At 51.1% G+C, this 13,377-nt stretch overlaps 3 protein-coding genes across 3 annotated transcripts; all 3 read left to right on the plus strand.

Annotated features, from left to right (window-relative positions):
* Window positions 1-928: 928 nt before the first annotated feature.
* NGA_0434301 (uncharacterized protein) lies at window positions 929-2,297 on the plus strand. The gene is made up of 4 exons (XM_005853910.1): window positions 929-999; window positions 1,236-1,373; window positions 1,552-1,685; window positions 1,791-2,297. Exons 1-4 carry the CDS (start codon window positions 955-957, stop codon window positions 1,996-1,998), a joined length of 525 nt encoding a protein of 174 aa, XP_005853972.1. The 5' UTR covers window positions 929-954; the 3' UTR covers window positions 1,999-2,297.
* A 1,713-nt stretch (window positions 2,298-4,010) lies between these two features.
* Window positions 4,011-4,835, plus strand: RPB12 (DNA-directed RNA polymerases I, II, and III subunit RPABC4). Its single transcript, XM_005853909.1, has 2 exons — window positions 4,011-4,200; window positions 4,464-4,835. Exons 1-2 carry the CDS (start codon window positions 4,065-4,067, stop codon window positions 4,577-4,579), a joined length of 252 nt encoding a protein of 83 aa, XP_005853971.1. The 5' UTR covers window positions 4,011-4,064; the 3' UTR covers window positions 4,580-4,835.
* Window positions 4,836-10,368: 5,533 nt separating this feature from the next.
* Window positions 10,369-12,850, plus strand: TMPRSS2 (transmembrane protease, serine 2). Its single transcript, XM_005853911.1, has 2 exons — window positions 10,369-10,651; window positions 10,783-12,850. Exons 1-2 carry the CDS (start codon window positions 10,406-10,408, stop codon window positions 12,316-12,318), a joined length of 1,782 nt encoding a protein of 593 aa, XP_005853973.1. The 5' UTR covers window positions 10,369-10,405; the 3' UTR covers window positions 12,319-12,850.
* Window positions 12,851-13,377: the final 527 nt, after the last annotated feature.

Genomic DNA, 13,377 nt, shown 5'->3' on the forward strand with positions numbered 1-13,377 from the left:
GCGCTTGTCAACCTCTATCAAGGTACACCATTTTCTCTATGTAGATAACAGGCAGTCCCATCCATTCGTGACAATGTAGATATTGTTACCGCGACTTGAAATGTCACTGCACAACCTCCTATCCTCGCGGAGTCGCGTACTGCACGGAGAAATGCGTCTTCAAACACCCCATCAATACTCGCTTATCTTCACTTTCAAAAGGAACAACCTATCAGTGTGCTTGAGCTCCGTAGGAATCTTTGAATTGGTTTGGCGAGCATTTCCAAAGCAAACGCCAACAAGGTCTACGTCGAATCTAGGAAGTAACCAACCACCAGAACCGTTACTTTTTCAGGTGAAAAATTCAAACAACCAAAAACAGCGAAAAAAGCAAAAAAAGCAAAAAAAGCAAAAAAAGCAAAAGGGGCGGCGAGAGAAGTTTCTCGCAGTACTTGATCATTGCTCCTCTGGTCCTGGTATTCGAGACTAAGTCATCTCCTGCACTTGTGATATTTGATGGCGACGTATCCAACCCTTTCCATCTTGCTCATCTCTACTTGTGGTCGTGAGTCGACACGCACGGACTTTGTGTACCAGTCGGCGCCGGAACACGCGCCATTTCCCGCGCTACAGGCAGGGGCGAGAGTATAGAGTACTTAGATACGTTTCTGTGCCGGTCGAGGACCTCTCTAATTGGGTATGAATGATTGGGACTCGGTGGCCATATGGTGTATTTTATTGCTGCGAGGACTGTACATCCGTGCTTATACTCTTCCGGCAGAGAAGTGGGTGTCAATCGTTTCTCCTCGTGGATTTTTGCGATGCAAGCTTTCCGTATATCTCGTTTGTGCCTGTTTCGTACGTCGTACCGTGACTGCGAGCAAATGGACGCTGCTTTCGCAACATCTTCCAGGTCTATATTCATTCCTCCTCTTTTCCACTCATGCCTCAGAGACATCACACCCTTTTGCAATCATGAAAGTCTTCTCCTCCCTGCTTGTAGCGGTGGCTACACTGCTGGTAAGATTAGATTAGGAACGATGAAAGCATACATGTTTGAGCTATTCGCTGATAAAGACCACGTAGGGAAATTGGAAGTATGACGAAAATGAGCCATGTGTCTTCCTCAGTAAGCATGGGTTTCTATTGCATGCTGTTGCAGTGCTGCTGCCACTGTATTGGTAGGGATGATCGATATTCTCATGTTTGGTCTTGTCTACTCGTTGCCCTCTTTCATCTGATTTTCACGTCCACAGTCCAATGCTGCGGCGCAAGAATACACTGGTAGTGTTTGCGTGAAGTCACTCTCCGTCAAAGCCGGTCGTCAAGCTACCATCACGACCTCTTTCCTCATCTCGGAAGTCCCAAATAATGTGACGGAGGTGTTATATGGGGTACGTCTGCGAAGCATCCTGGGCACGGGTGGTGTGGCTGTTCGCATTCATACGCGATTACGGTCACTAGCTTGTTGCTTGCAATGATCTCTAGCCATTACATCATGCTAGAAGTATATGGTACAAATCGAGGCATGCCTGGGTCTAACCTTCTCTCCCACCGTAACACTATGGCCAGATCACGGTAGAGCCCCTAGTAAGCCCCCTATCTTCGAAGAACCACACGGCCAAGAACAAAACAAGCAAGTTCGCGGGCGACGTTGATGTCACTCTGCGGAAAACTCGCATCTCCCCCAATACCTGGCGGCCCAAGTGAGTTGTGGTGGAAAAGTCGAAGCTTGTGTTTCGATGGACTCCCAAGTCATAGTCATTGATCTCCTGATTGTCTTATTTCTTCTTTTTCCGACGCTCAATCAGGATTTTCGCCAACGGTACTGGAACGGGCACCTCCTTCTTGCCGATGCCGCTGAATGGTCTGGTGTTGAGTAAGCAGTACAAAGTCACCTCAAAGATTCGCATTGGAAAGGGTATTCCTTCTGGCACCTACGTTCCTTTTCAGATCTTTGTGGATTTGGTGGGAGGCGATTTTATCACTAGGGAAGAGGGACAAGTCTACGTCAGGTAGATCCCTCGCTCGCAGAGCTAAGTCTCCTTCAACACGGTTGTGAAGGTGCAGCGTGTTCTTGATATATGTTTCTATGTGTGCGTCACGACGTCTGTGTCTAGGTGCAACTATTCGTTAGCCCTATACATAATCCTCGTAATATGTGACCAGTGGGCTTAACTCAATATGTGTTGAGGTAATAATACGGAAAGTCCACACCGAAAAGCAGCTGACAAGTATTGTCGTGTCTTGTGTTCGTGGATGTCATCCCTTGCTCTCAAAAACAATAAAGTCTAAAGAGAAGAGAGACTGGCCTCATAGTCACTTCCATGTTGCAATTGCAAGTCGTTGGTTTCCTTTCTTTTAATGATTGCACTATTGTAGAGATCTCCTTCTCGCTTTGTGTACATCAAATTGTCATGCGAATCAACGATTTCAAATGTATTTTTGATCTTTTGACACTGCAAGCCAAGGTTGTTGAAGGCCGAAGATACATTCTCACGCTAGTATTTGTAGCAACTGTTGGGGGTTTTATTTGATCGCTTGCCTGGGAACTGAAAGAAAAAAGAGGAGATTTATGCAAGTAATGATTTTATAATTTCGATATAAGCATCTTCATCATATGTTTTCACTTATCGAATGAACCTTCTTGGACAAACTATCTTATTGAGAAATCACGCAGGAATTTTCGACCCAACTGCATCTTGTGCGAGCTTTATACGTTTTCCAATTGTGGATGGTCAAAAGATAGGTATTCACAGGCAAGTCTTTTGGAGTCCTATACGCCTCGTCAATATTTATCTCTGAGAAACGCGTGGATGCTTGTCCAGGGCACGTTGACGAATTAACAACCAAGAAACGAAGAAAAAGGCAGACAAAAGAAAAGGAAAATAAAAGAAATATAGCTCACAAGCTCGAAATCATGAGCAGCCTCAACTTTCCTTGATGACTACTACTAATCCATCCAAAGAACTCCTACAGGATCAGCAACTACAACATATAAGACCTCCGACGAAACTCTTCATATTAGTCTTTCATATTCCTCGTACACACTCGACATTTAACCGACTATGAGGCCAACCGCTTCGTTCTTACTCCTGGATGGTGACGCGCGCTCCCCTCCACGCTAAGCTATGGGGAAGCACAATTTATGCTTGTGCGGACATTGTCCACGTAGGGAAAGACAAAAGTGGAAATGCTCGTCAGAAATTGATTTCCAGCTCGTTCATCATGATCATTTCATCTTCATCAATGTTTTGAATCGTAAATTGTGTTTGTTTTACTTTTCAGCTTTGAGTAGTAGCAGATGATTTGGCAAGGTTTGGCTGCCTCAATACTAAATATTTTTTGACACAATTTTCTCTCCATTGAGTCATCAATCAAGGCAGTGCACGCCTTAAACAATCAACGGGACTATGATCCATGTGCAACTTTATCATCAGCACATTCCCATCGGCTATTATTCAGCAGCCCTATATTCTGCGTGCTCGGGGGTTGTATCATAGTAAGTATCATATCCGGCAAGATTGACCAGGTTTGAAGCAAAAACAACCATTTCAACCGTAGTTTTTGGCAACCCGATGCTATCGAAGCGGGATAAAGGCCTCGCATGCAAATTCGAAGTTCCTCTGCGGGACTGGCCCATATTAAGTGTTGTCGAGGCAACGTCCGGCTTGCGGCGTCCGAGGACGGTCAAATGTTTCCCTGAGGCAAAAGTCCGTTCAGTCTGTCAGGAGTCGTACGGATAGATGCCCCAGAAAGAGTCACGAAAGGACCTTGTTCGCAGCATGAGGTGGATATCACCTTGTCTTTGGGCGTTTCCCACGTGCTGTGTGGTTCATTCGGGTTGGGAGGGTCGCGGGTGACGATGACCACCTCTTTCTGTCAGAGGGGTACGGAGATGCTATGATTGCAGCCAGGCCCACACTATCTTCTATGCGTGTCGTCATGCATCTATGCTCTCTTAACACGTGCATACCTGAAATCCATCACACTTGCGGGTGTTTACATATTATTTTCTTCCTACCGTCATCCAGGATAGACGTCTTTCACTCGTGCAATCACCTGTCAAGCTCTGTAAACTGCATATGATGTCGGGCGCAGGCGGTGGACCTTACGGCCATTATGGCTCCGGGGCAGGTGGAGGCGTTGGTGAAGGAGGGACTACCGGCGTTGGCGGGGCCATGGCGCGGGAGCTAAGCGGCGTGACTTATTTATGCGGAGGTAAGTGGGAGGCATTGATTGTAGTGGTCATGTGAGGATGATTGGATCACATCGAGAAGGGATACTTTAAGACGGTTCATCGCAATTGTTGCTGTCCGCAACATTCAACTCTGAGACTGGAGGTCTGTACGTTAAAGCTTGACTGACTTGTACATCACTGACGCCTGAGAGCAAAGTATACTCCAGTGGCTGACTCCTAAGTATGTATCGCACATTTAACACGTCTCCCGTCTCTTATCTGTCTCTTAACTCGGATAATACAGATTGTGGTGCCCAGAACGTGATAAAAAACAAGGATCCAATTCGTTGCCGGCAGTGCAACCATAGGATTATGTACAAAATGCGGACGAAGCGCGTGGTGCAATTTGAAGCCCGATAGGAAAATGGGAGAGGAAGTGACAGACAATCAAGCTGCAACGTTTAATTTTCTGGGGAGACGAAATTTGTACAGCAAAAATGCCTGAGTGAATGCGTGTGGACAGCTGCCTGGAGAGGATGCGATGGCTTCAGTTGGATGATTGATTGCCTGGCTTTAGTGTTGAATGTGCTGCCATGAAACGCACGATTTGTGTTCGGCGGAAAGTATCAGGAAAGCAACATACTAAGCATTCAATTATCTTTTACCGACGATTCGATCGAACTTCGTTTTCCCAACAGACCCTAGAGTAATCCTATTCACTTCCATTTGCAGCTCCTAACCTTACGTAACATCTAGCCCGTCGAACGCTTCACACTATTTCAGACACTCACTATAGTGACATCTGGTTTGTCGAATATGGTACACTACTTCAGCAACTTGACCCCCTCCATCCTCACTCCACCCTCACAAAAGACCACCGAAAGAAGCACACACCTTCCGTTCCTGCATCGCCAGCACAGTTTGTCATCTTCAACCTAGCACACCCTCTCGATCTATCCTTTCCGTATCCCTTCGTAACCTTCAGCCTGCCTTTGGGCTCCAACCCCGTCGGATGTAAAACAGGAGGTAAGCTTGCGCGTTCAAGACCTTTTCAATGCTCACCGCCTGGACCCAAGTATCGTTGCAAACGTACCAGGCCGGTGCCCGCCCTCCCTCCCTCCCTCCTTCCTTCCCTCTCTCTGTCCCTTCCTGTACGAATGCTTTGTAATGCCCTTGCTGAAGGGAGGCCCCCATGTGCTCTACGACTGCAAACAGGTCATAGGGAATCTCAGGGCTCACGGATCCGCCGTTCATGCCCTCCCTTCGTCCATGAGACCATCCCGTTTGAGGGGAGCCTTCCCCTTCACGAGCCCTTTTCCCACGCCTGTCGCCACCATTTTCATTCCCCAAACTTTCTTCCTTCCTTTTCGCCGTTGTCCCCCCCCGCCTCATTTCCGCGTTGCACCACGCGTGCATGTAAGGGGCCATATTCAGACCTTTGGGAGGGTACCGGACGAACTTCTCAATTTTGCGGGCGGAGAAGGCGTCAAAGCGTTTCATATGAAAGATGAAAACGTTGGGCAGCCGGTGTAATGTCAATTGCTTGGAGCAGGATGAGGAAGTTGCGCCGCAGGATGCGCATTTGTATGGACAAGAGAGCGTCTCACGCGATGTGTAGGCATCCAGGCAGTGGGAGAGGGTAAGTTCATCAAGCACAGAAGGGGAAGGAGTCGGAAGACGGAGGGACGGACGGCGGACGGGGCGGAGGAGGGAGGTGGATGAGGTGTCAAGACCCTCCGAAGAGGGCATTGAGGAAGGAGAAGCGGCAGGGGGAGTGTGTGAGCTCGAGATAGTGCCGGAAGGAGGGGAAGAGGAGGAAGGAGAGGCCGACGCTATTTCAGCGCACCCCGTCAGGGGTTCTTGTTTCTCCCCTGGCTCCTCAAACCCTTGTCCTTGGAGACGTCTCCTGTCTCGTCCACCTTTTCGCCTTGTGCACTCCCGGCTCGTAACAAGCCGCCACTCCCCCCCCCACACTCGGTCCCCCATACGTACGCCCGTCGCCTCCATCGCATCGTCCTGCCCGGCTCTTCGGCGTCGTGCCTGCGGTGGGAGTAGGGGAATTTCCCACCGCCGCCACCGAGAGACCTCCGTTCCCCTGCAGTCCTCCTTCTCCGCGCCCAGAGCTCCCTTCCCCCTTTTCTCCCCTGGTGTCTTCGTAGCCTTTCACCGCTCCGCTTTCCTCTCGTGCGTCTCGTGTTCCCGCCGGGCTCTGGGGACCCGCCATCTTTTCCAAAGGCAAGGACAGGTCCAGAAATGGCTCGTAAACCGTTGAAACAGCCTGGCAACTCGCACACACAACGTCCGAACGCAATGTGCCCCTGAACGCGCTGTGAATCAGGCCCGCTGGAATGACCTTTTCCTTCCTCGCGTCTTCCTTTCCCTCTTTCCTGCATGCCTCCCTTTCATTTCCCCTGCTGAAACTTTCTTTCGGATTCAATTTGTCGTTCATCGATGGAGTCCTACATGTCCAGACAACATCTTCTTTCCGCAACGCGTGGACTATCGCCGGCGTATGGCGGGAAGACGGGGGTGTTTGGGTGGGAGGGCGGGAGGGAGGAAGGGCTAGGTCGTTGTGCAACGCGTCGAGAAGGGCGATCAAGAATTCATGGGCGTCCTGTTGCTCGTAGCCCGCCAAGTGTTCGGCGGACATTAGGGACCACATGGCTTGCATGAGTCGGTGAGGGACCAGGGGCTCCGAAGGGGGCGTGAGTGCAACCGCTGCGGCCGTGGCGGCGGCCGCTCCCAAGGATTTCTTGTACTGTTCGAGCACGGCTTGCGGGTGGTGCTGGTGGTTGGCGTCGGCGGAAGACACAGGGGCAGTGTCAGACCGGGCCAGTAGAACCGGTGGAGGCATGGTGGGCTCCCTACAAAAGACGAGAAGGAAGAGCTCTTGGAGTTCGCAGGCTAGGCACGGTGCGGTCATAAAGGAGGAGGACGTAGGGCCAGGACGCTCTCCGTTTGACCGCTCGCCTCGGTCGCGCCAGTGGACCGCGCACGGCTCCTTCAAGGTGCGTGCGCCCACCTGCCCCCCCTCTTTTCCTCCGCCGGCAGTGTCTCCTTCCCAGACCAAGGTAGCGGCTTTGTGAGACCCTTGCGCTTTCGGGCACGTGGCAAGGGAGTGGCTGCGGCGGAGGAAGAAGTCTTTGAGGACGGGATTGTGAAGCAGTGCCTGGAGGATACAGCTCATAAAGCAAGTGCTACCCAGATTGTAGAAACCACGGAGGCCATGCGTGGCATGTCGAACAAGGCAGGGCTGTGCAAGGAGAGGCCAGGTGAAGAGGGAGGGACGGAGGGAGGGTGGTCGGCGGAGGAGGCTGCGGGAATCGCTGGAACGGGCTTGGGCCCACATAATCCTGGTCAGATCAAACTCCACGTCGTAGACGTAGTCACCGCACAGAAAGCAGAAAATCCCCCCGCCTCCATCCCCTCCTTCCATTCCTCCTGGAGCGTAGGGCGCAACCCCGAGAAAATGGTTCGTGACCAAGAAATGCTTTTCGATATGCTGGTACCTGCGACATGCTCTGTAGCCGCACTGCAGGCAATACAGCATGTCTTCCCTTTCCTTCATCACCCAGTCGACCACACTGCTTTCCTTCCTTCTGATCCCGGGGCCACGTGCAGCTCTATCGCAGCGATCCTTGCATCTAGCGTCATCGGTGGCAGAGGAGGGGGATCGGTGTTGGCAGCCGGGACACATGACCAATGTCTCGGCAATCGTGCTCTGCGCCGACCTGTTCGTGGGGTATTGCAAGAATATGAAGCAATTTCAAAACGATAAGCATTCTTTTTTACAAAATTAGGGGCTGCGTAGGAGATATGTTGGTCATTTATGGATGTCTAACGGATCGGGAAGTTCCTAATCGTCTTTGTGGGAAGTCTTTCGGACGGCCCCCTTTTTCTTCAGGTACATTACGTTGTATTGACATGTCAAATTCTATAAGCTGATCAACTACTCCATCTATCAGTATGCTTCTTTCAAGGCTTTCCACTCTTCCATCTGATTTTAGAAAGATCGAAGCACTCAAGGAGGATGCAGGGAAGGAAATTTGGTCGAAAAAATACCTATATCACGAATCTTTAACGCATCAGAGGAGCGAAGGAGAACTTTAAGGGTTTAAAATGCGTCTTCTTACCGAGAGAAATGTGCCGTTGTTATCGCAGCACTTTCAATTCGGGCGTTCAAGCTTCCTCTTCCATCGTTGATAATGCCTGTGGATGCTGCTCTTTGCATGTTTTGCTCTTCATTTTGCAGAAATCGATGGTAATTTGCCAACGCTTGAGTACGCACTGATGTAATTGACTCCACTGGCTTCCGTTTTAAAGCACGAGAGCCCGTGGGTGAAGCGGAAGGATAAGATGTAGGGGCAGTAAAAGTGGCTGATGGAGGAGATGATGATGCTGCCGGTTTTGATAATTTGCCTGCATCCAGGTGCGGACACGTGCAAGATATTTCCACATTCACCATGGCACCTGTCCACTTGAGAATGAATATTTACGCAGGTTGGGATCAATTCTTGAGTTTGTATCTTAAAATGACATCTAAAGGTGGGGTATGTCCATCCAGAAAAGAGGGGATGGGGCGGTAGCACTGCGGGTGGGTAGACTAAAGGACTTCTTCCGGGTATGTTGGGAGTCCGCAAAATGACCTGCATAAGTTTAAAGCAAATACGCAATGCATAGCTATGTATATCCATCTGTGGACTGCCCTCGATGCTCGGTCTTATCGTGCGAGTACGTATCCACGTTGGTAGGGACTACTGATTGAATGAAAACTGGACAGGTCCTTGGAGAATGTTGTGTGTAGTAATGCATGTTGCATGTTCTGACGGTTGCATCCTCGGTTGCCACCCATGGACTTACAAAAGCCAAGCAGCATTTATGTCAAAATGGCAATGAACGACTATACGCAATCCGTGTGTGCTTTCTTCACCCACTTCATGCTTAAAACCAAGAAAATTTAGTAGTTTTCATGCCGTCGAGCTGTTCAAGTCTCGATACCTTACATATCAATTTGAGATACAAAGAAGTGTAGATTATGAAATGCTAGGTGAAAGTGAATGCCATCATTCACAAAAAGTGTTTTTTTTACTGCACAACTTTATGTCCTTTCGAGGCCGTGTATTGATGCCTAGCAGGTTTACGCATTGAAAGTTGAGTCTATGAGATCACAAGGCCCTGCTATGAATTTTGCGTCACTTCACTTTATGCGTGTCAAGTTAGGCTAACAAGTTAATGCAACATTTTTCTTCTCGTTCAACGTTTGTAAGTATCCAAAAGGGTATCTTACAGTTATTTTGTCGAATCGACTACATTCGTCAACGTTCGCACGTGTTAACCCTCACGGGTTTTTCATAGACGCATTGTCTAAGCAATAATTTGTACTTCTTGCGTTCAACCTGAGAAAAGGAGCACGCACATCCAAGTACTAATTCATGCTTTAATTGAATGGTGAGGGCAGGATCCCTGGATTGTACCTCCTTTTGACTAGATAGCAGCCAGACGATTTTGAATGATTAGAAGCGATTGTGCTTCGCAGCCGATTGGTAAACAGTGTCGTAATTCTAACGAAAACAGTCTGAAATGAGGTAAGGACTCACAATATTTGAAAATGCGTACGGCTTCATCACCTTTTGATATTGGACGCGAATTGATCGATTTCTGGAAGAAAGTGGAGTGAATGATACTTGAAACAAAAAATACTCTGTCAATTGGTTGTATTAACGAGTGATGGAAAATGAATGCTGAGAAGAGTCGATTTGAAAAATTAAAGTACTTGGTGAAACGGTCTGCAACGGCCGCCCGTTGCGGGCCGTTGCAGACCGTTGCGCGCATTGGCGACGACGTTTCGCGTCTTTCGAAGCGCTGTTCCTCAACGAGTGGTGTTCTTTTTATGTTATAAAGCAGTTCCTACGTATTATTTTTCAAATGCAATGTGTCAATGCTTTGCGAAGAATAAAACGACCTTGTACAGTCCATTTTCTGTTTCTTCGTCGTGTTGAAGCTGAACACGATTATGCTGTCGAATAGCGCATTCCCTTTACACTTTCCACCCGGCAAAGAACAATCGGACATCCACTTGCTTGTGACTTTCTACAACGCAGCTGTAATTGTATTTCGAGTGTGCTGCATGTTGGTGACCACCAAAAGCAACACTTTGACACACATGTCTCACTACCCTTTATATGACGTTTTCATGCGCACGATTCTTGCAGCAACTACAAGCAACAGCTACAATAGGTTTCAACCATGCGTTACACCCAAGCCTCTTCTGTAATTATGCTTATGGTGGCCTTTGGAGCCTTTTTGGGCGACAATTTCGCGTCCTCTGCACCCACCGCTGAGGATCTCAAAGCTCAAGCGCCTCAAGGGCCAATGCTGCCCCTTCGTCCCATTGCTCAGACGCCATTTCACGGCCCGTCGTTTATTGTGGGTGGTGGACTTGCAGATCGTTCGGACTCCAAGTGGACTGTAGCGTTGGTGACAGATACCCACGTAAGTAACGCGTGACAGACATCGTCACTTTACAAGCTGTTTGCCGTCAGCGCCTCTCTCTGCTTTGGTTAAGATACACATTTTTCCTTTCTTACCATGTTTCCATTCCACATCAAATCCGCTCTCTTTAGGGCCGTCTCTTCCAATTTTGCGGAGGGACTCTGATTTCTCCCAAGTTTGTTGTGACGGCTGCCCATTGTGTCGCAGCCGGGTATGACATGTCAGCAGTGGTCGGGCGCTACCAACTCTCCGACGCGTCCTCGGGAGAGATGATTAAAGTCGCAGAGGCATTCATGCACCCGGAATACGACCCACAGACAATGCAAGGAGACATCGCCATCCTGCGCCTGGAGCGTGCTGTGTCCTCTGACATCCCTACCTTGCCCCTCATTCCTCCCACTAAGGCGAAGATGGTCAATGAAGGGCAGCTGGTTACAGTGCTCGGTTGGGGCCTGACAGAAGAACGGAGCCAAAAAGTTGATTCGGTCAAGGGCGGCCTTCCGGTCCAAGGCTCAGGGACGGACGTGCTGCGGGCAGTCACCCTGCCTGTTGTCGCCAATGCCAAGTGTAACGAAGAGTACCGTGCGGTCACCGCAAAGGATTCGATTCTTGACGAAGAAGTCTGCGCAGGTGTGGACCGCGGGGGCTTGGATTCTTGCCAGGGGGACAGCGGAGGGCCGTTGACCGCCACGGTGAATGGTAAAACCTACCTCTTCGGTGTGGTCTCATGGGGCGTCGGGTGCGCGCGCGCCAAGGTACCCGGAGTCTACACGCGCGTCTCCTACCACGCGGACTGGCTGGCCTCCAAGATGCTCTTGGAGGTGGCCACCGGCTCGGGTCGGGGCCTGGGCGCCGTCAACGTCCTCTTTGCAGGCGTGAACCGTGCGGCGGCTTTCTCTGTCTACATCCGCTCGTTGGCCTCCAACGCCCTTGGCCTCACCCTAGGCTTTGCCAAAGGCTCGTCCTCGAATTTCAATATCGACGAATCTAAACTTTCCTTGCCGGCATCGGGGGCCGTGGAGTCTGCGACAGTCTCTTACAAGTCCACCCGCGCCGAGGTCGCCTCCGCCGAGGTCTCTCTGCAAATCAACGAGGGAGGTAAGCAGGTAGGCGAGCAAACGATTGCACTGACGGCCTTCGCCCTGCCGGTGGCGGACTTTGGGAAGGCATTTCCCGGCGAATGGTTCTCCGGCGCGGACAGTGGGGCAAACGCGTGGGTGGTGGATGGGGGCGAGATCCATTCCGGCAACACGCACGACGCGCAAACCAACGTCGCTTTGCTGTACCTGAAGGGCAGCGGTGTCCTGAATTTCAAGTGGCGGAGTTCTTCCGAGGAAACCTACGACATTGTCTACTTCTTCTTGGACAACGAGCCTGTGGATGCCCTGACCGGGGACTCGGGCTGGCTGAGCAAAAGTCTTCTCATCGAGGGGGAGGAGGAGGAGGAACATACCGTGGCGTTTGCCTACGTGAAGGACAAGTCAATGGGTAAGTACCAGGATAAAGCCTTTGTAAAGGATCTCCACTTTGGGGCCATGGCAGATGCTGGCATGGAACGCTTCGCGCCTATTCTCCCAAAGGGCAAAGCAGGGGCGCGTCCCGCCGGGAAGGTTGCCAAAGGACGAGGATTGCGAGGCTCTGGCGACGATGGCGTGGTCTCCGCGTGAGAGAGACAGCGCGGACGGGAACCCGGGCCATGACCGCAGGGAAAAAGGGGTAGGAGGGCGAGTCAATGTGGCGAGAGGAAGAAGCCTGCAAGGCCAACGCCAGCTGTGGAGACGGGGAAAGGGAGGGGCGGAATCCGCGGGAGACAGTCAGGCGTCCCGCTCTCTGCACGCGCACTGGGGTCCAGTGCTGGCGGAATTGGGTTGACGGGACAGGGCGATTTAAAGTGGGGCATATCAAGGGCTGAGACAGAGGAGTTGAGGGCTAGACAAAGGTGGGAAAATGCATGCTGGATAGGCGAGGTGCGATGGTCGGTGGGTGCTTGTACAGGGAGAAAAGGGGCACAAAGGAGGGAGAACGCTTAGGATTCACCCGCTTTCGAGGGTCTGGAAAGGAATGAATAGGGAAAGAGGATCTTTCCTTGCGTTTCTTATCCAGCATACGCTCTAGCTGGCCCATGTACGGTGGCTTGTAATCATATGATGGGTGACGCCAACACTATAACGAAGAACAGAAGTCAAACTGAACCATGAACGCAAGCGGACAGGACGCTCGGCCCTTTCGCAACTCATGCGACGGGCCCATTTCTATCGATGGGCAAGTCCTTCAGGAACGCCTTGATTTTTTACTTTACTTGCGGATGATGGGTATATACACCCCTCCTGCCTTGCTTTTCCACGTCGGAAGGGGCGGGACGTAATCCCGAGGGACCACCCGCTCAGGGCGCCCATTCTCCCCCTCCTCTTCCTCCGCTACCTCCGCGAACTTGTCGCGGCTCCATTGTGGGACCTTGTCAGGTCCTGGACTGGCCCCTCGGGCCCGGCTCCGCTCCCGCCTCCGATCCCAGTCCTGGGTGGGACTCGTACTTCTCTTGGACCCCGGTCTGGACGAGCGGGGCGAGCGGGAGCGGGAAGGCGACAGAGACCGAGACGACCGCCGCTTGGTCGCGTGGCGACGGGACGGGTTGTCATTCCTGCTGCGGGATCGAATCCTTCCTCGCCTCCCGCCCTCCTTATCGGGACCCGGGCTGGGGCTCGGCCTTGATCGGCGGCCGCTGACTG

The sequence above is a fragment of the Nannochloropsis gaditana genome (assembly GCF_000240725.1).
Source record: "Nannochloropsis gaditana CCMP526 unplaced genomic scaffold scaffold685, whole genome shotgun sequence".
In the NCBI taxonomy this organism is placed as follows: domain Eukaryota; class Eustigmatophyceae; order Eustigmatales; family Monodopsidaceae; genus Microchloropsis; species Microchloropsis gaditana.

What these genes read in the sequence shown, in the direction of transcription:
- NGA_0434301 (XM_005853910.1), top strand. Translation starts at nt 955, where the DNA reads ATGAAAGTCTTCTCCTCCCTGCTTGTAGCGGTGGCTACACTGCTG. An exon ending in TAGCGGTGGCTACACTGCTG is followed by an intron (nt 1,000 to 1,235) that starts GTAAGATTAGAT and finishes TCACGTCCACAG; the next exon opens with TCCAATGCTGCGGCGCAAGA. An exon ending in CCCAATACCTGGCGGCCCAA is followed by an intron (nt 1,686 to 1,790) that starts GTGAGTTGTGGT and finishes ACGCTCAATCAG; the next exon opens with GATTTTCGCCAACGGTACTG.
- RPB12 (XM_005853909.1), top strand. Translation starts at nt 4,065, where the DNA reads ATGATGTCGGGCGCAGGCGGTGGACCTTACGGCCATTATGGCTCCGGG. An exon ending in CGTGACTTATTTATGCGGAG is followed by an intron (nt 4,201 to 4,463) that starts GTAAGTGGGAGG and finishes CGGATAATACAG; the next exon opens with ATTGTGGTGCCCAGAACGTG.
- TMPRSS2 (XM_005853911.1), top strand. Translation starts at nt 10,406, where the DNA reads ATGCGTTACACCCAAGCCTCTTCTGTAATTATGCTTATGGTGGCCTTT. An exon ending in CGTTGGTGACAGATACCCAC is followed by an intron (nt 10,652 to 10,782) that starts GTAAGTAACGCG and finishes CGCTCTCTTTAG; the next exon opens with GGCCGTCTCTTCCAATTTTG.